We start from the raw sequence: 24613 nt of genomic DNA on the forward strand, positions 1-24613 counted from the left end.
CCAGGAGAGCGACAGTTTGTGGTGGGACGCCTTTGCTACAGAGTTCTTTGAGGAAGATGCCACGCTCACGCTCTCCTTCTGCCTCGAAGATGGACCAAAAAGATACAGTAAGCTATTTAAGCAAACCAATATGATCATGTCACGTTTTTTTGTTTGTTTGTTTTGTTTTTAAATTCTCGCCGTTTGTTTGGAAAGTACAGTCTCGGATGCATAAATATTACCTCCAAAAAAGAACTTTAAACACATGAATGTACATGGCAATGCTGGTAAAGGGAGGGGAGCGATCGGACCTTCACACTGACACTCCTGCTTTCATTCCCTGTATGTCTCCTACAATGTTACTGGGTCTTAAGGTGGGAAATTGCCAGAGCAGAATTCCCAGGAAATCAAATCTGGCTCTGATTCATACTCAACCCTTCCTGGGAAAATGCTGGAACACTTCTGGTGATGGCTTCGTGTGTGAATGAGGCTTTAGAGGGATAATTATAAAGACTCTGGAGATGGTATGGATCATGTTCTGGAGCCATGATCCAGAGGACCTATTTTGGGGGGTTGGGAAGAAAACTTACTGTGGGACCGGATTCTGATACTAGATTCATATTCTTCATTCACACAGAGCTTTTTGGTAGAGATGCACAGGGATATCGGCCTCCTCTTCTATGCTCATTAACTGTTGCTAATACGTTTTTTTAGCTAATTGTTTATGAGGGAGCAACGATATGATTTATTGGCTTGTCAAAATTATTTAGCGGACAGATGTTGATGTTTTTGACATTGTGTAAAATCTGCATTCAACCAAATCAGTTGTGAAGATCAAGCATCTGCACTTTGTTGTTCTTTCGATGAAAATATTTTGTGTGTTAACTGTTAGTGCTGGTGTATTCAGGTGCGGTGTTCCAGGTTACCCTGGCTTGTGCTGCTTGTGATGTAGCATTTTCTTTGAAAGGGGGACAACAACTTTGCTGGTAACTTCCCCATGCAGACAAGAATTCATCACAGGCTGCAAGTTTATGAGCAGTCGTGAGGGACAAAACACCGTACGTAGCAGTGTTCAGGCCTACAGAAACACAAATAATACAGTATTATGTCGACACAGGGGGCGGGGGGTGGGTGAGGGGGTGAGGTTGGTACTTTCACAGTTCCTCCTGCCTTTATTTAAGTTACTGATTTCCCAAAATGCCAGAAGTACAAGAGAGTTTTTTTTTTTTTCCAGTAAAGATTCGTACCACTGAGTCACTGCATTCTGCTGCACTGAAACTCTGTCAGTGAGGAAATGAACATCCCCCCCTCCCTCCTCCCTCCTCCCCCCTCCCTCCTCCCTCCTCCTCCCTCTACAATAGTTAATTCTCTGCATGTGATTGCTGAACATCAGTGCTACATCGCAGGGCACTGCCTCCACAAATGTCATTACACTCCTCTATTGTGGTCAGTGTCTTTCAGAAAAAGATTTAGATTTAAACCACAGTCATATTAGGGGGTGTTTATACTTTAATAAAGAGCTTGTTGGTATCTTGGTATTTTTTTACTCACAGAAGGATGCAGAGCTCCCTGATACACCACCTCTGTAACCTACACACACACACACACACACACACACGTGCACTGTTACATGAACTTGTAATCATGATTAATGTGACTTGTTAGTTTTGAACTTGCTTTTACTTGCAGCAGAGTTCGAGTTACTGGCTTGTTTACCCTCTTTTGATCCGGACATATTTCTGTTTCGGTCTACAAGTCCAGCATTGTTGCCGTGGCAATGTGATTGTATGACTTTGGAAGGGCAGGGGGTCTTACAAGGCACAAGTGATTAACTCTTGGAGGGGATCTGGATCAAATTGTAGATCCTGGATCCTGAAGACTGCTTCGAGGGCACTGGTAGGATACTGTCTGTTGTATTAATGAGACTTATTATGAGACCTTCTTATTGATGAGACAAATAACGCATTATTTTGAACTTACAAACAAAGAAAATTGAAATAATATATATTCATTAAAAAGTTACTATTACAAAAAAAAACTCCAACTCTATAATTTAATTATTTTAAGCCGGCCATCTTCTGAGACCCTTTTATAAATTGCAAATTTAAAAAAATTCACTTAACACCCTTCACCAGGCAGTAGAAGAGAAAAAAAAGAGAAAGAGATAAAAGTAAGGAGAGAAGGAAAAGTAGATTATTAGCATCGCCATTGGGAGTTTAACATCTTCTCTTACCTTCTGTACCTCGAGAAGATCATGAGAAATCTGTCTGACTGAGGTGTTGTGACAAATACATGTAAAGACGTTGGTCTCGGCGACTCATTTCAGTGTCAGAAATGCAGATATTTTGATGATGCTATGTTCACGCCTGCTTGATGATGGCGTGTCTGTATATTCCGTTCTCTCCTTAGTCATCACATGATATTCTAAACATTAACCAGAACATAGGACAAGGATGGAAACTGTATGGAGGACATTTTGGAGTCGGAGCATATAGGCATCTCCCCATCGCGCCAGTCAGATGCTGTATCTTCAGTTAGCGTCTTCGGCAGCAAACAACAGAGCAGAGGCTGTTATTGAGTTTCGTGATATTGTGCCCTTCATCTCATCTGCATAGGTTTGTGTTTTGATATCTGAAACATATTGAATATCACTCAGCCATAGATAAGGATGTGGTGCCCTGAAATGAGCAGATGTGTGTAACGTCTTGGCTGTGTGTGTGTGTGTGTGTGTGTGTGTTCGTGTGATTCAGCTCAGTCATGGAGGAGGAAGAAAGGCCGAGAGAGTGTGAGAGAGAGAGAGAGAGAGAGAGAGAGAAAGGGAGAGAGAGGCAGTGAAGGATTGTTGTGAGCCGAGCCCCGGTTTGCTTTTCAAATGTAAAAATAAAAATCCCCAGTGGTGTAGAGATGGTAACCCTGTTCCCTGAGGAACAGGAGGCTTAACACCATGGCGATGATGACTCACTGTCAGTCGCAAGCCTTCCTCGATTCACATTCAGGTCCGCTTAGTTACTGACAAATACACGCACACACACACACACACACACACACACACACATCCACATCATCCAGGAAAAATCCACCACCCTCATATGTGCCCAGCAACAGATTTAACTCAAAAGAAAAACTAAAAATAAAACCTTCAGAAAGTGATGTTGTCTGTCAGCGCTTCACGTTGGCAGCGGCGTCTATAGAAGACAACAATACAGTGAGTCACACAGCAATTCTCATTATCATATACAGGGTATTCCACTTAGCTTTTATGTCTTTTATTTCAGCTGCAACACAACAACTCACAATAATTTGGCAGCAAGCGGTGTTCAGCATCTTGCACAAATTAAAAGTTAGACACCAAAGTCAGACGCCTGCAGAAAATAGACCCTCATTCTACATGCTAACATTAGCACAACACTGCTCCATTCCAACGTGATTTTTAAAGATAATTTTTGTTGTCGCCATTACTGCTTATTTCAGAGGAGGAAAAAAAGAGAGAGAGAAGAAGGCCGGTATACAAATGAAATTGCCTATTTTATGAGTGCACATCCAACCAAATGGTTTAAACTGAATTAATTTTACAGTTTTGTTTTGTTAGGGTTCGGTATATTTGTTCCTGAGATGCAACCTCATGCTGTGTAGCTTGAAAACAACCTGTTGCCACATTAAAGCCAAACATATGAATACATTTACACTTATTTCCAGGTAGCGATGTCTGAATGCGTGTGTGTATGGGGTTGTGGTGGTGGATAGCCACATGCAAACGGAAAAATACTGTGCTGTACTGCTCGTTAGTCCGTGCAACACATATAAAATCTCAAAGTGACCGCTGACACCTTCGGTCTGCAATAATCTTTGCAGTGAACAGTGGAACACATGTACAGTAGCTGTCATTTGCTGGTCAGACGAGCACTGACCAGCGTAGATGTGAGTGTGTAGGAGGAGTGTGTACTCGTTACCCATGGTTTAAAGGCAGATATGTTGGGAGAGTCATTAAGTTGCATTATTATAGCTGCACAAAGTTTCAGGCAGTTTTTCTGAGTGTAAACTTTTCCGTATAATGCACCTTTGAATTCATATTCTCACAAAACATTTGAGTGATGTGTTACGAGAGAGGTTTTACAACAGCTTTCATCCATAACTCAACAAATCCATGGCAGCATAAGCGATCAGTGCAAACCCCCGTGGTGAGAATCTCTAGCTAAATGGCAGACATTACTCTCATTCTCATTGGAAAATAAAATATGATAAGATCGCTGTGATGATGCTGTGGTTAAGGTCTGGCTAGACACAAGTAAATTGGTTAGGGAACATCGTGGGTTGGGTAACAGTAAAAATAGATACACCAATAAAAAAAAAATGAATCAAAATGTCTGCAAAGTGTTTCGACGCCTGATGAGAAAACGTGGATTTGTCACTAGAAACCCCAAATTTATCGATGACCTGCGAAAATTATTCCGTTTTATCGCAGGTACAACGGCTGCAAATGTCCAGATGTCTCACTCCTGCCTTGCTTCTATGCGAGTTATGGATAAGTTATACTTTTCACAGGAATCGGTTTGTAGACTGGAACAGCCTCATTTTGAACATAAATGTTATAGTTGCCTTATTATTGTAGACCTTTTTTGTTTTTTTTTAGCTCTTCAATATGACACGACACGTCATGGCGTTTTCAGATGATATTTAAAACTTTAAAAAAAAAAACGCAAAAAGCAAGTGAATAAGGATATATGAGTATTTTTTTTAACTTTAGGTAGTTTTGAGTACTTTTGTGAGTCTTTATAATACTGCAGCTGCAGTAAGGAAACTTAACAGCCGTGCAGAGTGAAGATGGGTGCGGCCCGAGCAAAGGCAATGGAAGGTCATTTGGCGGTCTGATCCATGACTACGGAGAACTAATGCAATCTTCTAATAATGAGCACGCACGGGCCAGGAAGTCAACATGTTGGCTGGCGTGATCCCACCACAAGATGCTCTCTAGTGTACATTATTTTCATTAAAATGTTCATTTAATACACCATTAAAACCGTCCTACTGCATTTATTATCCGGCAGTCATTCTCTCTGTATTATGTATGAAGGTATAAGTGGGAGAACTCTTATCCTTTTAAAAAATAAATTAAAAATATTGAGTCCTATTTATAATTACCAAGAATCATTTCACTCTATTCGGAGGAGCTCTAATGCTCACCTGAGGAAAACTTATAGAAAAGCCAATTTAGCTAATCTGTTTTTATGTGCTGCGTGTTGTGATTGTGTGTCCGAAGAGTTGGCGAGTGAGGTTTCTCAGATCCGAGGATTTGATGCCTTCATCTGTTTTGTTTTTTTTCACCATGAATTGATTAACACGTTCCTTACGTTGTTGGTCAGAGTAAGGACACGGTTTTTATTGTCATTGTAGGGATTACCCACGTTCTAAGGGGCAGCCATGCAGCACCCAGGGACCAGGTCTGGTTCTGTCTGCTGACTGTGACTCCCTCATACATGTCTCTCAGTGCTGAGGGTGACTGAGGCACCTGGAACAATCCACAGAGACAGAGGAAGAATATGCAAAGTCCACATGTAAAGGACACGTGATGAGCTTTGACTTCTTCCTTTGTCCAGTGTGTCTCAGGCTCCATAAAGAGTCTTAAAATGTCTCCATGTAAAAAGTAGTAGTTCTTAGTATTCAGTAAATATTCATAAATTTGAATTTGTGAGGTCACATTTTCCACAAATATTTCATCAAATTATTTTAATCCATCTTTTAGTTTCTTTTTGTTGAACTCTTTCACATCGAGATCAACTTTTCCGACGGTCCAAATCCATAAATAAACCGCCACAAAGGGCTGGGCAATAAATCAATACATTATCAATACTGAGATGCCAGAAGGTGACCTTGAAAGATGCCTTCAAATGAAATGCAGCATACAGAGTTTACTAAGTAACTGCAGTGGTAGAATAAGACAAAAGATGATTAGTCCAGAAATCACTCATGAATTTTGTCTTTAAAATGTCTTAAATAGAAAATTAAATTGAAAAAAAAATTGATTAAAAAAAAAAGTTTTTAAAGGTACAAACATTTGATATTACAACATCATGAAATTATTAGCTGCTAGCTGACTCTGGAGTGCTTGGTATTTATTTTTATTTTTTATTTTTTTTTAATGGCTCTGGTAGCCGGTAATAAGTCCCCCAATTCACTGGAATTATAGACTGACGAGTCACAGACGTGGCCCGAAATGTTAGTTAAGACCTTCACAAGACAAACGTCTGTGGGCAGATTGATGTCAGAGAACGTGTTTGCTGAAGAACTGCCCGCTGTGTGTCACTGAGGAAGTAAAACCTCAAACGTCACCAGATTCTCCTTTGTGTCTAATTGTAATCTACATAGCAACAATAACCAGACGACATCATAAGCAGCTTATCAAGACAGATTGCGGTATATTACTGCCTCCTCTTGCTCTTGTACAGTTCTGAGGAGCTCTAAGTGTGAGCGGCGGGAGTCTGTATTCTCAAATATATCATAATCATATAATCTATACTACTTATTTCTATGATAGTTAATATTTAAATGTGTAATTCAGCATCACATTTCCTTGTCAGAGGGAGTGTTTTGTAGCTTATATGTGTGCTGCTCTATGAGTGTAAAATAATTTTCCATCAGTGCAGGCCAATTATTGTTTTCTACATGGAATATTCAGCAACTCCATCTAATTATACCCCCAATTGCCGTGGCCTTAACATTCGCCCCAGTACCTTGTTTGGCTCTGCAATCTATGAGGCATCTGATGAAAGCTGCGCTCCATGATGCAATCAAAGAGCAAGGCTCATTTTAGAAGTAGTTCAAACAAGAGAGGGAAAACTCTGCATGTTTAGTGGGCTGGTTGAGGGCAAACCGCAAAAGTGCTCCACAACACATTTACAATTCATCGAGTTATTGTTGCATTGCAGCACGCAATAATTGCAGCGATAAAATGACCACAGCTAATAATCATAAAGGACATGATGAGGAGGTAGAAAAAATAAAAGAGAGAGAGCTTTTTTTTTTAATACTTGTGAAGGAATTAACTGGAGGGAAATTATTTTGCACCACATGTTGATACAGGCTTCGAAAGCAAAGGAGTTGCAAGAAGAAAAAAAAAAAATTCTGTTCACCTGAGGAATGTTAAAGTCCAGCGGGACAGCATTTTAGTTGAACTCAGCCGCTGCGTGTTCAAGCACATTTTATTCTAATTTTTAGAGTAAGTGTGACGATATCACAATATCCATGATATATCGTCACAAATACCGTCAGTCTTGTGCTGTTACGTTTATATTTAAATATTTTCTCTCTCTCTTCTAGTCTCGACCAACTTAGAACTACGGTGACCAGCATGGCCGTCCAAGCAAGTCACTAATGTTGTCTGTTGGGTATTTAGTTCTACAACTCCCAACAACTACTTATAATAATAATAATATTAATAATAATAATAATACGCTTTATTTATGGGAAATATTCCTTTAAAATTCCAGATGAAAGCGCTAACCCAGTCAATAAATGGCTAAAGCTCCTCGGAGCTGCAGAGTTGGTCTAGGATTATTTGTGGGTTCAAACATTAGTGATTTGACTGTTTATTCATTAAAAAAACCCAACAAAAAAAAAAGAATCATTCTGATTTAATTAATGGGATTACATGTCCCCAGTTCAGGAATTAAATGCAACATAAATCCCCTATTGGCCAAACACAAATACATCTTCAGAAAAGCCATGTGATACATAATGTTAATGAAATCTATTGTTTTCTTTTTGTATTGTAAAATTATGCAAATAAGCCTAGACTCGTGATATTTACCATTGGTTTCACCACGGTTCTAAACACTTTATGTATCGGCCCTCTGTGTTTGTGGGGTTTAAGCTGTTGGTACATTATCTGTGTGGAAGAAGCTGAAAGGAGGTCTGAGATGAACGGATACATCCGGTGCAGTGATCGGACTCCCATCCTGTTCAATAAATGATTGACAGCAGCGGGTGGGTTGAACTGCCTCTGTATTATTGAATTTGGTGCTGAGCTGAAGAGAGGTGGAGCCTTAAATGAAGGAGTGGTGCAGAGTCGCTGTGCATGCATGTTTATGTGTGAATTTCCATTTGTGTGCCTTTATCTGTCTGTGTGTGTGTGTGTGTGTGTGTGTGTGTGTGTGTGTGATTTTTTTTTTTTTCCCTCTGCAAGGCTGATGTTTGTGTGTGAACGTGCATGTGTTAGTTGGAGAGTTAAAGGGAGATCTCAGTGCTTCTTTGGAGGGGGTTGTTTTGAAAAGAGGAGGGGAAGGGGGTGGTGTGTGCGAAGCTGCTTTACAGAGAGATGGATAGCACGGATTGAAGGTGTGGAGCGGTGATTGGCAGGACGGATGATGCGGCCCTGGCTCAGCTGCAGCGCTGAGATGTAGGCTGCTGCTGATTGACAGTTGAGCCGATCCTGGGAACCACGGCGCATGATTGGCCAGAGAGAGAGAGAGAGAGAGAGGTAACAGATTTAAACTCAAATATACTCTTTATGCAGCCTTAACATTTGTGATCTGTCCTTAGCTCTACATCGCCATCTATTGTACCTGGAGGATATTTTTATCATGTTAGTTGACAATGTGCTAACAAAGCTTCTTCAGTATGTGTTTAATGTATATTGGGAGTAGAGAAATAAAGGAAGTTTCTAAGTAAGCAAGAAGCCTCAGGGATGACACAAAATTGAAGGTATGGGCAGGCACAGTAAGCACCACACAATAATATATGTGCCACCCCCTCCTCGGCAGCTCAGCATTTGCATTATTCATTATATTATAGCATTTCACATTTATGCTAATAAATTGAAATTTGTTCCCATGTTGATATTTCCAAAATTCTCCTTTTCTCCACCCTACAGTATTAAAGGACCAGTGTGTAGGCTTTCGTGACATTAAGCAGTGGAGATTGTAACCCTCACCCCTCCCTCATTAGTTTTTCCACTTGCCCTCAGTGTGATGTCAGAGTTGTGGAGTCCAGGTGGGAGCTGAAAGGGAACGTGGGTTGGGGATTTCGCGGAACCCACTTGCTCTTGTAGTCTGTAGTTACTACGGGTCGTTTACCAGTTACTCCAATGGTCGTATTGTTGTTGCTCAAACTTGTAAGTCGCTCAGATATAATTTCTTATTCTTGATTTCTTATGTTTTGGTCCGTTCACAAACTTTAATAGCCAAATGTGAATGATTGATGTTGTGGTGGAAACGATGGGAAGCTGCAATGCATTCTGGGTGATATACACCTCTGCATTTGCTATCATAGACTGTCTCTCTCTCTCTCTGAGTTCTCCGGAGGTACTATTTTTACAGATGCTGGCTCATGGCGTGACGGGCAGCACAGTGCAGATCAAGCTAGGGTCGGAAGTCAGGCACAGATCACATATCACGTGACTGCATTGATATTAAGTCATGATGGGTGGTGCCAGACCAGGAGTCAACGGTGCAGAGAAGATTCTTGGCTTTATGGATGGTGAGAAATTCATCTTAGCGGTGGAAAATCACAGGAGTTTCAAAGAAAAGTGGCCAAGTCAAGATGGAGTCAAAGTTGGACAAACAAATTTACCTCTGTTCTCTTACACTGCCGCCAAGGGAGACCTGCGTGAGCTCACCATCCCTGTGTCATCTTCTAATTATCACCTGATCTCCTGGTTTTACAAATCCAGTCAGCGACGGCGCTGAGACGCTCCCGGTGGGGGTCAACACCGTTCAGAGGACAGAACAAAACCAGGATCCGGACAGAGTGCAACCCTCCTGTGGGGGTTGGAATCCCAGGGTCAAGTGCATTGATCATCAATAGTTCATTTTACTGCATTTGGCTTACAAAAATTCAGGATATTGTAACTTTCCCTTCACATGTGGTACCATACAAATTGACTAGAAATCACCCAGAAGATGAACTTGAGTGATCAAGCAACAAAGAGAGAAAAACGTGGGAATAAACCTTATTATTCTCTTCTCATAATCGGTCTTTTGGTGTCGTGCCAATCAATAATAAAGGCTCAAATTGATACAAGCTCCGATTTCTTTTGATGATTCGGTAATGCAGCATGTGTGAGTCCGTGGGCGGAAGCACAGTATGCATTGTATCTAAGAGTCTGATGAAAGAATCCACTAGCAGGTGTGAGCAGGGGGTTTGTTGCACTCTTTGACCAGAGAAAAAAGAAAGATGGGCCTTTTTAAAGACATAATGTGGTTCTTCTGAGGCGGCCGGGAAAGCTCGCCTTTTCGATCTTGAACAATATCTAAAATAATTGACGCCTACTCTCGCAAGGGGAAAAAAAAACCACACGCTGGAATAAAAGTAAAGCACATTAGGAAGTACCTGCATTTCATTCCAACAAAGCAACTCTCTTTAAAAATGTTACTGTGTGCCATCACTATTTTCTTCTGTGTCATTGCTTCACTTGCACAAAGTCAATTTTCCTCATTGAGTGTTTTCAATAAACATCAAATGATGCGAAGGACAAATAAAACATTAAAATAATAGACACTGTTTTTAAGCTGCAGTTTGTTTGAGTGTTTGTGGAATAAAGTGTCAGAATAAGCAGAAAAACTGTTGTGGAAAACAGGGAATTAAGCTTCTGCAATATGCAAGTTCCACATTTATCTGAGGCCGACCTAGTTACTCTAGAAATAATACAAGAGATGACATTTCCTTATTGGGATTATGGGCATAACAGTGAAGCAGTGAGCTATGACGTTTAGCCGCTGGCAGGAGGGACCACAATTTACCATAAACGTGTCTTATTATGTATTGCAGACTTTTCTAAACAAAAACAAAACAAACAAAAAAAAAAAAGACTGGAACTTTTCACATAAAATGCATACCAGCCTGTATTTAAATGAGCTCCAAGTCACCAAATCACTTTAACCATAGAGGATGTGCTTTTCTTCATGGTAGGACTGAAAGATTCGGATCAAATACTGACATTATTTTGACTGATGTGGTTGTAGAAGAGGGAGTTATCATTGTTGTGTCATCATTCATGTTCTAAAATATATTGATTATTGCCATTATTATTTTTTTCTGGAACTGTGTTTGCCCTTGTTGTAGCTTAGCAAAAATTTGAAGCGAACTATTGTTGCAGCTCTAGTGTGACGTTGTCTCATATCTCTTGAACACCATTTGCAGGCTGGGCCGTCTCCGTAGCGACGCAATAACAACACACTTGTATCTGAAAGGTATTTTGACACGCATATTCACGGAAATATTGCAGCCCCTGTGAAATGGAAACTGCATTATGGCCATTTTTTTTTGGATAAAATTTGGATTAATCATGGGGTCCTACTACATCAGCAGACACCATCAGCAGTGTGTAAGAGATGAAAACCAGAGCCAGTTTAAACTGGTAGCGGTGATTGTCCTTGAAGGAGACACTGGACCCCCGTGTACCTGATGAGTGGGTTGGTGCCTTGCATGCCCGCTGTCCTTCCATCTGAGGGCTGTTAAGAAGTTGCTGCCGCCGGTTTTTCAAGCACCTGCACTTACAAATGTTCATAGAGTAGCTGTACTACTGTATGTGTATCTTTTCAAAAGTCATCTTTAAATTTGTAGTTAGATGCTTTCTTATAATATGGAAAACAAAATAAAAAGCCTTTTTAAAAAAAAACAAAAAAACCCACACCTGACGAAAGGAATGTTGAAGGAAATGAGTGGAACAACAGAGCAGTGAATGCGACTTCTGACTCGTTCGCTGGATGGACTCGTCTTCCTGTGGAGGACGTTCTCCATGTATCGAATGAGATGCACACTGAAGCTCCCATCTTCACTCTGAATTCGCGAGGCAGTCATAAAGCTTTACATGTGCAAATGGTCAGTTTGTTTCCAGGTGACCTAGTGGAGGGTGGGAACCACTGTATGGAGCTAACAGGAAGTGGGGGTGGGAGCGGCTATCGGAGGGCACCAGCTGTCCGTGAGGATGGGCAGGTCCCCTGGCTTCCTGTTTCTCAACACTCTGTGCCCCGGAGCAAAACAAAACCAGCTTCCCTTTCCAGTTTGAGAAACAATAGATGATCCAAACAGCCCTCCTCCTCCTCCTCCTTCACTTCCAACCACGCCTTTCTTTTTCCTCACCTTTTCTCATCTTGTCTTCCTCTTGCCCTCAGCCGGTTCTCTCCCACTTTTTTCTTCCCCCACTTTTTTCCTGTCTTCTCTTCCATCTCTCTCTCTTGCTCCCTCTCCCTCTCCCTTTGTCTCTCTCTGTGTCTTGTGCTGACATCCCTCCTGTCCTCTACCTCAATCTCCTCCACTTCAATACCTTTGATGGTTTTACATCTTCTTTTCTTACCAGTTAAGGTTTGTGTTGGCACATTAATTACGTCTAAATTCTGCTTTTGCTTTTACAAGTAAGAGTGTAAATGCCCTTAATGCAGCCGCTAACACCTGGGCTGCATGTCATGTTCAGCAAAATTAACACACCAATCATTTTTGAACAAAACTTTTCAGTGTCCGATACGTACGGGGTCATCTTGAGGAACGTCGCAGCATCAATCCGACTTCTCCATTCTGCTCTAAACTGCACACAGCTGCTCGCTTACTCTGACCTCTGCTGCGTCCTGATAGGTGCATGTGCTGCATGCGCGACGGAAGAGACAACTAGGACAACGCAGAGAACAGCAAATCGTTGTTGTCAGTCACATTTATGTATCTGAAGTAGGATGTTGAGCTTTAATGGCACGCGCACAAACAAGTGTGACACAGAATCAGTGTCCTGGTGCCATTTCAAACAGCAGCTTTGTTTGGATTTGATATTTGCGGTGTTCGCCACTCAGATTTAGCTTGTAAATCACTGCACAAGTACATTTGATACCACATGAAATACTGTAAACATGCATTTACTCTGAAAGTCATCCTGCGAGGCCTCTTAACCAGACAAATCTGCCATTTGTTTTGTTGAAATGTAATTTGCAATTGTTTGCTGTAAGTTATGGTGACAAACATGCAGGTCATGAAAAAATAAGGAGTGAAGAGCAACACGAGCTTTTAACAGTAGAATATTCCAGAAAGGTCAACAAGATGGGCTCCGAGACAGAAGTTATATTAATAATGAATAGAATCTTCATCTGCACGCTGGAGAGAATTTCACCTCGAAAACATGCAGTGTCTGCATAACACGCTTACACATAAACACACACACACACACACACACACACACACACACACACAAACACTCAAATTTAGCAAACAGATTTACTCATACACTCGCACGTTGACCGTCACACAGAGAGGACATACCTGGTCTCAGATATGTTGGCATACTTTATGTACACAAGCACACACACATACACACACACACACACTCACACACACAGAGCATAGAGTTATTGACACATGAAGAAATCCATATTTATATATAATACAGTGTGGTGGAGACCCATCAGTCTCCATAGTCCATGAAAGGACCTGCACCGCTTTACTTAAGGTATTAAATGTTTATGTAGCCCTTTTTCATTCATTTCTCCTCTACACACACACACACACACACACACACACACACACACACACACACACTGGCTGACCGCAGCAAATTCCCAAATCAGATAAGAAATTTACAAACTATAAATAATTTGAAAAATTCTTTTTTAAACTTGTCAGCTCATTCTTTCGAGTATTTGATGTTTTCTGAGTTTATTCTGTTCCTGAATCTAAAAAAAGTCATTTTTAGCGAGGACCTCCTGTCATTGCAACATGCTACCCACTCTTAACGTCATATATTTTTGCTGTAAGCTACAACGCTGTCAGGAAACTGTTCCGATTATGTCGCCGAATACGAATCAGTTTTTGACAGGAATCGCGTTTTTGGATGTTTGACTGCTAAATGTTATTACGTCTGTGAGGTGACCTGACTTTAGCTGCCTTAGTTTAAATACGAACTCACAGTAACTCGCCGCTGATGCACCCTGTCAGGCAGATCGCCTGCGTGTTTCAGGCACTACACTTGTGAAAAGTTATATACAATAATTCATATTCAACCCGTATAATCATGAGCCAGGAGTGAGACGTTGGGGCATATGCAGCCATATTTCTGGTGGGAAAAAATGGGTGTTTTGAGCAAGACATGGTTTTCACTGTCATTTTTTATTCATTTGATTTAATTATGTGGTTGTTAATCCAAACTATGACCAGTCCTCAACCTTAACCAAGTCTTTTGAGTGCCTAAACCTGAGCTGCCATTCCAAAAGCAGTGCGTTTTCCTCTGATATTTGAAGGAAAAAGACGACTTGTTGCTTGAGTTTCTTACTGCGGGGATTCGTAACTTTTCAGAAAATATCATGCAGGTGTTTCATATGAATATGAAATTAAACGTGTTGCAAAATCTGATGTTTTCCGTAAAGCACTCAACTCGCAATCTAGAACTTGAGCAAAGGTGTCTGTGTCTGCTCCACCAACACACAAGAATCAACGCAAACAGAAATGAATGGTTATTGAAGTTTAGCGTACTCTTTCCTGACTTTTTGGGCTCATGACCTCTCACACCGAGGCAGGGTCAACCTGTGGCCCCTCGTCACAGGATAGCCTCCCCCCCCTGACTGTTCAGTTCATTTGAAGGATTTTTAGAATATTCAAAAATATATTTCCAAAAGAAAGTAGCTGTGTTTGCAGAATCATCCGGAAAAAATTCCCATCATCTTGTGAACAGTAAAACACTTCTTCACCCCAACATTTAACGAGAGACAGCTTTGAGGGGTCCTGGCCCAGAGGTTGGGAACCCCTAACACTGTGAACAGTTGCAGGGAGGAGGACGGAGAGCAGACACGGACGGACAGACAAGAGTTAAAAGTCGGATGTTGACTTTTTTTAATGGAATAATTTAATGTATTCAGTAACAGAAAGAACTATTTTAGTTGGATAAAATGAATCGGGGTCGTGGTGCCAGCAGGAGACACTGAATTGACACTAAATGTATCATGCGGCAGTGACCTTGAATGTTTGTGTTATCAATACATTGATCTAAAAAAAATCTAATCATCTGGTCTGTTTTAGGCATATTTGGCAGAAGCAAAAAATAATTTTAATATCAATGAGATACTGTAGTTGCATCACGGGAGGTTAGAATTAATTAATTAATTAAGTTATACCAATCAAAGACCCCCCTCCTCCTAACATAACCCCCCGCCACCCCCTTCTCTAGTCGGTTGCTGAGAGCCTAGCAGGTATCGCTAACTCTTTTAGATCTGAGCTCCATTATTGTAAAGTGATGCTCATTACCATTGATTCGGCCTCACCGGGAGTGTGAGCCCCACCAGGAAGTTGTGTGTGTGTGTTTGCTTGTTAATTCATTCTATGAGAATTGTGTGTGTGTGTGTGTGTGTGTGTGTGTGTGTGTGTGTGTGTGTGTGTGTGAGTGTGTTGAGCACTCAGCATCCCGCCGTGTGTGACAGTATTTCATATTTGTCCTTCACAATAGCGTTTGATAACTTAAGGAGAAATCCTCTTGCCGCTGAGTTGTGGTATTTTTCAGTGTTACAGTATTTGGCTGCTGTGTGTGTGTGTGTGTGTGTGTGTGTGTGTGGTGGTCGGGGCGTTGGTGTTGGTGTTGGGGTGTCTCTGTCTCTTCCTCCTCTGCGTGTTGTGTTGTCCCTGCGGAGCTTCGCCCTGGGGGTCAGTGCAGTTGGGGGGGAGGGCGGCCCCTGTTGAATTATGGATGGAGGTGAAGAGGGGATGAGGGCTGGCCTCGAGGGGACATACCCCCCTCCATCCCCAACACTTCCGACCCCCCCCCAATCCTCCCCCCCATCTTCTATTTTCCCTTCGCTCTCTGCCCAAACAGTCGCCATCCACGCGTGGCGTGAGGTTGGATGAGGGTGAGTGGAGATGTGTCTCTCTCTCTCTCTCTCCTCCTCGACTTTCTGCTTCACTTTTTTTCTTTCTCTCTTGTTACACTTTCGTCCTTATCTCTCTTTTACTCTCCCTCCCAGATTTCAGCTGGGAAAGTCAAAATGATAGAGGTCCATTCAGCCGAAACTGGTCTGCAAATGTTCAGAGACAAAGGCATACAGTATTTTGATTTTCCTCAGTGTTCAACAGTAATGGGCTGGCGGGGAACCTGGAATATACACTATTAAACCGCTGTTACCATGGTACATACGCTTTTTACGCTTTTTTTTTTAGACAGTTTCGAACCCAATGCACAACGTACAACACATACAGCAAGAATAAGAATCTTTTGAATCATGTTCATCCACTAAAATAACCCTCCACATTGTGAAGAGCTGTTAAAGACAAAGGAGTCGCACTGTGACGCTGTTAAACCTAAATACGGTCTAACGAATGGGTGACATTTTCCAGCATTGTTGTCTACACAGAGAGGAGAGTTTATTTTTGGTGCCGTCAGCCCTCCAATTGTTACTTGCTGTATGGAATTTCATCAACACATTTTTCTCTCCAGCAAATGTTAAATAAGGAAATGAATATGTGAAGGTATTTAGGCAGTTGTGTGTCATAAGTGTTTCTGAGTAGCAGCGGTTTTCCTGCTGAGAGCCTCCTCGGAATCAAAACTGATAAAAAAGACTTGAGTCAAATTCAAGACTCAGCCAGAGGAAACGTTGACACAGTAAAGGTCAGTTCAAGTTCCCCGTGTCTGCGTGACATTAATGTCCTTCGTCCGTGTCCGCGAAGGTCCTTGAACCTACCACCGAGCCTCCAGTTGGCTAACATTCGCCACAACTTCTAACAATGTCAAAGAAAATGCTTTAATCTAACATTTACAGAATATTTTAATGACATTTGATGATTTTTAATTGGGTTACTATGAGGTTAAACGTTTACTGAGAAAAAAATGTTTTCAATCCAACATCAGGAGAATGTTCATTGGATGTTGTTGAATATTTGATCTATAATCTGTTGCTTCATTCAACATTTTTTTTTTTTAATTTTTTTTTCTCCGAGCATTTTCCTCCCACAAGGAAGACTACCTGAACATTGCTTGTCTGATCCTCTTAGAACCTTGAAGATGGAACTTAAGTTTCTGTACAAGAAAAATACAGCAGACCACCGCCCAGCAGCCTTCCTCCTGGAGCTGTAATTTGGAGCAGTGGTCTCCTCCATCAAAGACGTTGTGGTAACTTCCTAATTTGCTTCGCTGGTGCGTTTGGACAGTTGGGCAAAAGGGTTTTGTTGTTGTTGTTGTTGTTTTTATTTTTAATGAAATCTATTACTGTTTTTCATTCCAAGGGCAGTGAGGAAAGTGTTTACCTCACAAAATAGAATACAGCAGCCCTCAAAATGACAGGAAGTAGAGACAGAAAGAGAGAGAGAGAGAGAGAGAGAGATTGAATTAAAGTTTTATGACTGATGAATATTTCATGTTCTGGGCAGTGATTCCCACATTCTAGTGCATGTTTTTGTGTGTGTGCGTGCGCGCGCGTGTGTGTGCGTGTGTGTGCGTGTGTGTGTGTGTGTGTGTGTGTGTGTGTGTGTGTGTGTGTGTGAGCACACGCCACCGCTATGTATAAGTGTTCTTCTGGAATATATGCTTGGTGTTTTTAACCCCTTCCCCACCACTACATTGAGATTTTTTTTTTGTCTTATTGCCAATATGCAAAGTCACAGTTGCGTTGGTTCCATATTTTGAAGGCTCTTCACATACAGTGGCATGCCAGGTTTATAGAGGCGTTCTTGGCAGCGTTCCTCCTGTCCAGACACCTTCAGAGATGGAGAACATAATCCACAGAGCCTTTTCTCATCAGAATTAAAGTTCATGCACAGTTTCATGAGGCTTCAGCAGTCAGAATTTCTGTAGCCACATCAGGTTGGTATCACAGCGGCTGTACATTCAGCAAAATACTGAATTAGTAGAAGGAGTCCCCACTTCCCTCATCCTATTCTCTTTTAAACTAACGCCAAAAGTGAATTTTAGCACCTATTTGAAATACTCTGACAGGCGCAGCGACGCTTTCTTCTGGAACAATCTTCCCTGATTTGTCATGTGGCGTCTGATACAACCCTGCGTCTTCATTTCCAAAGTTTTGCTTTTGTGTGCTGCAGGGTCAGAACAACAAACGACAACGCTTAGGTGTTTACTGCACAACCCCTGAGTAGTTTAGGCGCTGCAGTGTGGTAACACAGGTAGCAACAATGAGTTCCTATTTATGCTGTAAGTCCAGCTTCATGCAGGTTAATGAATGACAGAGCAGCATTCTGAAAGACCCCCCGAGAAAGAAAAATGAAAAACAACCAAATGAAGAAATAAACGGCCGACAGTGGCCAGGGCCAGCGAGTGAGAGCTCAGTCAGCGCAACCACCGCGCGGAACACATCTAGGAATTTCTGAAAGAGAACATTGTCCATCACACTTTCACGTCGCACAAAGTTGAAATCAGATGGGTTCTCGTATCTAAATGCTGGAACAATTAGGAACAACTGGCCATGGAGGCATGTTAGCGCTGAATAAGAGGAACTTTGACGTATCCAAACATCCTTCAACTGAAACCTGTGTGTGTTGTGATTCATTTGCATCCCAGCTGCAGCCCTCGGTGAGGCACGCGGCAACCGTCTTGTTTGTCGGCTGCCTGGCAAACAGTTAACTTGAGTTGACTTAATCAGTTTGCCAATGATCTAATACCCCTCCCAGCTGACCCTGTAATGGTAGCTCATGATGGGTATTTAGATAGAGATATGAGTCGATGGAGACAGACATTTGTTTGCCAAGTGGTGTAGGCTCGGCTCAGTCATTGATTACACTCACAGATCAATATGTCAGTTCAGTTTTCATCCATGCATCTCTCCTCTCACCTATCATCAACACTGGCTTATACCGAGGGGTAATCATTGATTTTAATAGTATTTTTAGCTTAGCGTATTGATTACAGCCCGTACTGTAGGTCAAAGCAAGCACTGGTTTGTACACACGTCACAGACTGAAAAGGGAAAAAAAAAAAATCAATACACCTATCTGAGTCTGTTGATCCACTATGTTTTTCAGGTCCAATAACCTGTTTGCTTTGGCCTGGCATTATGCATAAGTTATTTAGTAGTTTCCAAGTGACCTTGAGGTTAAGAGACCAGCCAGTATATGGGAATTCAGTGTGACTCCTGGAGAGAGGCTCTAAATCCCCGCTCAGTCATTTTAAACATTTGGGACAAAATCACTTGGGAGAGGGCAGAATGTCTTTGGATGTAAAAAGCCTGCTGGGAAAACATGCTTCCGAGACTACTTATGTATGTACTAGATACAGGAGCCACGTGTGCCGATCAGCCAGGCTTGTATGTTCTTCCAGTGGGATGCAATGTGGTATTACACCATGATGACATTACAGGACATGACGGCTTGTCATAGAGCTCCTTTGACACAAGTACACAATCAACTCTATCTAGAGATGCACTGCACATCTGTTTAAAGGTACTACGTATTTTGCATTTTACTGCTTAACTTTCTGTCCAGATCACTGGGTGATAGATAGAAAGACACCTCAGAATAAGCTGATATCTGTTTTCCCTGAGACGCAGAAATGAAACGGGTGCCTTGTGTGCACAAGTGCAGTACAACAGTATTCAATTTGCAATACGACACAGGCTGTGTTTAATAAGGAGTATTAAAATGCACATCAACATAAACACAATGTAACGTAGAGATCTTGAGTTTTAAATTAGGATGTAACATAAAAATAGAATATGAACCACAGAGCACCTGAGGGACCAGTAACTTTTATTGTCTGCTTTCATTGCTCTACAATCCCGCTGCCGTATGGAGTCTACTTTTTCGTCTTTTGGTTTGCGGCAGACGAGATACAGCCGAGGCGTGTTGCTGCCCTCCACTGGTTAATCACAGCTCTCCATTTACTAGCTAAATCAGTATGGGTTCAAGGTGCTATCATTGATTCATCTTAATCATTTAAAAAACATTTTTTATGATAACTTCACAAGATAAAACACAAAATAATAATGGTGAAACACTTTCTGTTAAAACAATTTAGAAAATATGTTGGAAATGAACTATACGTGCTTCAAAGACCTGTTATTTTTAGAATTAGCCAGCATATCTAGATTGAAATATTAAAGTAGAAATAAATGTTGAAATGGAAAAATATGTATTTGATAGTAAAACTAGTCTGTGACGCCACACAGAGAGAGTTGAGCTTCTCACCCTCTAAGTGTTTAAGTGATAGCATCCTCCACTTTATGCTGAATACGGGAATTGAACTCCCAACCCTGTAAGTGCCTTGCTGTACCGCCTGAGCTCAATTCCAAATGAACAAGCGAGTGTCTGATGAATATTTGCAGGGTGGATCGCTGAAAATATCTCCTTGCTCTCCCCTTCTCATATCCATCCTTTTCTCTCCTGCACTGCGGAGAGCTGCATTTACTGCATAATCGCCCACTGAGTAGCTCCCGACTTTCTCGCCTCCTTCTCTTTCCCCACACTTTTTTAATTTGGCTTCATTCTGCGAGCTGTGTACTCCACCAGTGTGCGGTCTAATAGTCAAGTAGATGGACGGAATGGACCGGCAGGGTTTGATAGGTCTGAGTGGTCCAGTTTTACTCCTAACTGACATAATGCAATTTAAGAGAAAACTGTGACATCCTTTCTTGCAGATGGGATTGATAGAAGAAAATTACAGTCCAACGTTGGTGCTGTTAAAAGCACAGTAGTTGCTAATCTGCTAATCTTTTACCTTCCAGCACATTATCTGTATTTATCAGATTTTGAGTAATGAATGTAAAGTGATGGCTTCCAGGTAATGACTTGTGTTAGAGTAGAACTCTCCTGGTGTTGTTGGCTGCCACGTCAGAGGTGTTTAGTGACAGCTTGCTGCACTCTCCTTTAAAGCTATTACTCTTTCTAGTCTTGCCTCTTACTTTTAACTTTGTGAGAGACTTGGAGGTGACTGGTTCACTGTGGGAAAAAAAATGGAGCTGCTTTGACTTCTGCCACTTTTCTGTCTCACATAAAGGCTTCTTACTGCTGGTTTTGAGTATTTTTGATAGACTATGATGCATTTGTTATCACGAGTGAGCTGGAGGAAAGAGGTGCCTTGCTTTCAGGCTGGAGGAGAATACATGTCTGGAAATAGACTTTTAATGTTAAGGGGGTGACCTAAACAGTTCACCTTTTTACTGTTTTTTTTTTTTGTCTTCTTCCTGTAACATATGGGATTCTCTCTGCGATCCACCATTTGTCTTAAAGCTATAGTGTGTAACTTTTGTCTCCCCCTTCTGGAATTAGGTGTAATTACACCAACATGGATGGACACAGGGCGTGAGCAGACCCAAGTATGTTTTTCAAAATGGTTTCGTAAAACCGCTTGCTCGCTAACTTGCTTGATAAAGTTACACACCCACAGCCAGCGGAAGCTCGTTTTCAGAAGTGGTGACGAAGTCAGAACATTTTCACAGTTACAAGTTGATGTAATGCAATAGCTAGAAAATCTATACCAAATATAGCCGTCTAAGAGCAGCAACACAGCATCTGGGTCTCTGCCCTCAATCCACCACCTCACACCTGATCGCTTTAATTTTTTATCATTATTTTTTTCCTATGATCCTTCATCTGAAAACAGAGTTTTTGTTTTTTCAGCTTCCACTGGAGAGACGCTTGTTTGGCGCGGCCTCTTGTTACATTTTCCCGCCATACTCTCCGTCGTTACCGTCAAAAAGGCATTGCTAAAGGTGTGCTAGGCGGGGAATATCGCTACAAACAAAATGTTGAAACGGTCTCTCATGTGAAATGCAGAGATTTATCTGGCGACGAGAAGCTTCGTGAGCAGCATGTGAACTCAACTGGCGAGAATTTCAAGATATATAAGAGAAGTTTATATGAAAATATGTCTCACTGTAGTTTTTGATTAAATGTAACCCAAAAATCTAGATGATGTAACTATGGTAATGGGTGGTCTGTTCACTCAGCAGGAGATGATGTTATAGTTCAGGCTTCCTAGTGCAACTCCCCATGTTTACATGTATTTATTTTTGTTCATGCATGTGGGTGTGCATATTGTTTACTCCCTAGGTGCATAATTACTGTAAATGTAGATGCTGCATATGTGCGTGAGTGTGTAGGAGTGGACGACACAGATTCCTCCGGCTCACAGCGTTACACCATTGTGCACCATGCACGTCAACGTATATATGGAGCACAGAAACCCATGCGGACACAAACACACATTAACACACACAGCCATGCACACTCTTGAAGGCAATGTACATAAATACAGAAGCACATAGACACACAAACAATCCCTGACAAAACTGCTGTTTACTACGATAATACTGAGTATTATCTCCTCAAAACCCACAGTGGTTTCAGGTCATTTAGCCTAAAAGAAAGCGTCTGATTTTTTTTTTTTTTATTTGTATCTTCTGCGTGAAACAAATGGCCAAGAGCCATAGACAGCAAGCGAGGCACCGACAGACAGATGAAGTCATTTGGTCATTTAGCAGTTGTGTTTCTTTCATTAGTGTGTTTATTTGTGTTAATCTCGGTTATCAGGATACATACGAACATCTGCACGTGCGAGCATTAATGACTATTATGTTCATATGTGTGGTTGAGCAGTTAATTTATGTTTAGGCAAATATATTCACTGGTCAATTTTCACATCCATTTCTGCATTTTTCATACAGTAAGTAACCAGGCATTGCAGAGTATGTATTTTAAAATGAAATCCTTAAGGGGAAGTCATGGAAAATTCATGGACGTCTATTGGTCAGAAGGATGATTTTAGTAACAGTTTTAGAAACCCTTGAAATGTGGGAAGAGAGGATAAAAACAAAAACAAACAAACAAACAGAAGTGAACGCAAATATAACACTAGCAAGTATCATTAAAAATAAGTAGCTCTGTGAAAACTGTGGTGTTACTTCATATGTAATTTTATTTCAGTTGTTAATAATTCCATATTTATTCTAAATGGACCTGCAGGTGGTCGATGGTCCACCTGCAGGTTTGAAGCATGAATATTTGCAATAAAACATTTGTTCTCATTTTTGCACCCTGTATCATCTTTACACTGTTGCACTGTGGCCCTCTGGTCACAAACTTAATACATTCCAAAAACACATAGATATGAATCAGGGATTTGTTTGGTTAAATAGAAAGAAAGAGTTTTTGTAGCCGTGCTTCCTCTCTCTTATAAAAATCATGTGACTATTCTCTGGGTACAACTCTTCACTTAGTACCTGCAGTTTATAACAAAATAAACAGAAACATCTTAATTACTGATGGTTGCAACCACAGCAAACTGCAAATATATAAGGCAATAAGGCAACTCCTGCTAGCATGTCTCCCCACTCACCATGCTAGCAGGAGCAGCTTGCACGCTCACAAGAAACTCAGTCGTGACCAATCAGCACTCAGTGCACAGCCGCAACAGTTTAAGTAAGGGTAGCAAATTGACTTTATCAAGAAAAGAAAAAAAACACCAGAGGATTCAAGGTTTAAACACCTCCATTCTTTCCTAAAAGATGCGTAACATGTACTTAAACATTAGCAGTACAAAAACAGGAACACTTTTCTTCTCCTTTCCTTTTAGCTCAACTTGAAGAATCCCAGTCGGCTCAGACAGTTCCCAACTGATGATTCAAACCATCAAATTTCAGCTGGCAGCCCTGATATTGTAGTTTTGAGTGTTTGTCCAGCCTGTTGTCCCTGTTTACCTTTACGTCCATTATGTGTAAAGACAGCTGTGGAAAAACCGGAGTCAAATTTCTTGTACACAAACTTGGCCAATAAAGCTGTTTCAAATTCCACTCTTGAATGAGAGTAAGGGCCTGTATGTTCTTGTGTGTGTAGTGTGTGTGTGTGTGTGTGTGTGTGTGTGTGTGTGTGTGTGTGTGTGTGTGTGTTCCACTGTGTGACTGTGTGTCTGCCAGCGGCCTTTCTTTATTCTGACGCCCCGCTCTTGCTTCGGAGCAGAAAAATCGCTCCTGCCGTCTTGCTGGCTGACGTTGCTGGCAGGAGTCCTGGGGACCGACGGGGGGAAACAATCCCAACAAAGTGGCATGAATTAATGTGACTAATTAACACCACGTTAATTATTTGTAAATTGCATGTTTGGGTACACATTACTTGAGAGGCATATGCTGCTTGTTGTGTTCGCCCAAACAAGTGCCAGCTAATCTGTATCTCTGGAGTGCCCCGCGTCTGAAGACGAGCCAATCAGCATGGTGCAGGAAAAAGAAACTGCATGAAGATAGAGAACGAGAGAGACAAGTGGGGTGAGGTGAAGAGGATAGAAAAATAAATAAGATCCCACACAAATATCTTTCATCTCGTTTGGGCTCCGTGAAACTTTCCTTTTTTGGGGGGGGCCTTTTTCCATGATTGTTATTCGTCTGAAGTTTGTCGGTGTGTAATTTGATGAGGCTCCTAAATTTTGGCTTGAGTTTTGCTCGTGACCTTGTTTCTCATGTTACTGTGGAGATTTCCTTTTTGTTGTTGTTTTTTTACACTTCTTAGTGCATCTTCTTAGTTTACTTTTTCATCTTTGGTTAAATTCTTTGTTAATGTGTGGTGTTATTCTACTTCAGGCTGTATCATTTATTGTTTAGAGCTGCACAATAAACCACTATTGCAGAATGCACTATATTGATATAACATCCATCCATCCACTTTCTACTGCTTATCCTGTTAAGGATCACGGGGGGGGTGGAGCCTATCCCAGCAGCCTTCAGGTTAGAGGCGGGGTTCACCCTGG

The 24613-nt window shown here is 41.3% G+C and overlaps 1 protein-coding gene across 8 annotated transcripts in view; it reads left to right on the top strand.

Annotated features, from left to right (window-relative positions):
- Positions 1 to 24613, top strand: part of ldb2a (LIM domain binding 2a) — an 88224-nt gene that overhangs the window by 19863 nt on the left and 43748 nt on the right. For all 8 annotated transcript variants that reach the window (XM_086222220.1, XM_086222218.1, XM_086222223.1 and 5 more), the window contains exon 2: positions 5 to 107. In XM_086222220.1, coding sequence (XP_086078346.1) covers positions 5 to 107 — 103 coding nt within the window. The remainder of the gene's footprint in view (positions 1 to 4; positions 108 to 24613) is intronic.

The sequence above is a fragment of the Aulostomus chinensis genome, chromosome 13, assembly GCF_037954235.1.
Source record: "Aulostomus chinensis isolate RoL2024-O1b breed Wild chromosome 13, RoL_Achi_v1.0, whole genome shotgun sequence".
Taxonomy (NCBI): Eukaryota; Metazoa; Chordata; class Actinopteri; order Syngnathiformes; family Aulostomidae; genus Aulostomus; species Aulostomus chinensis.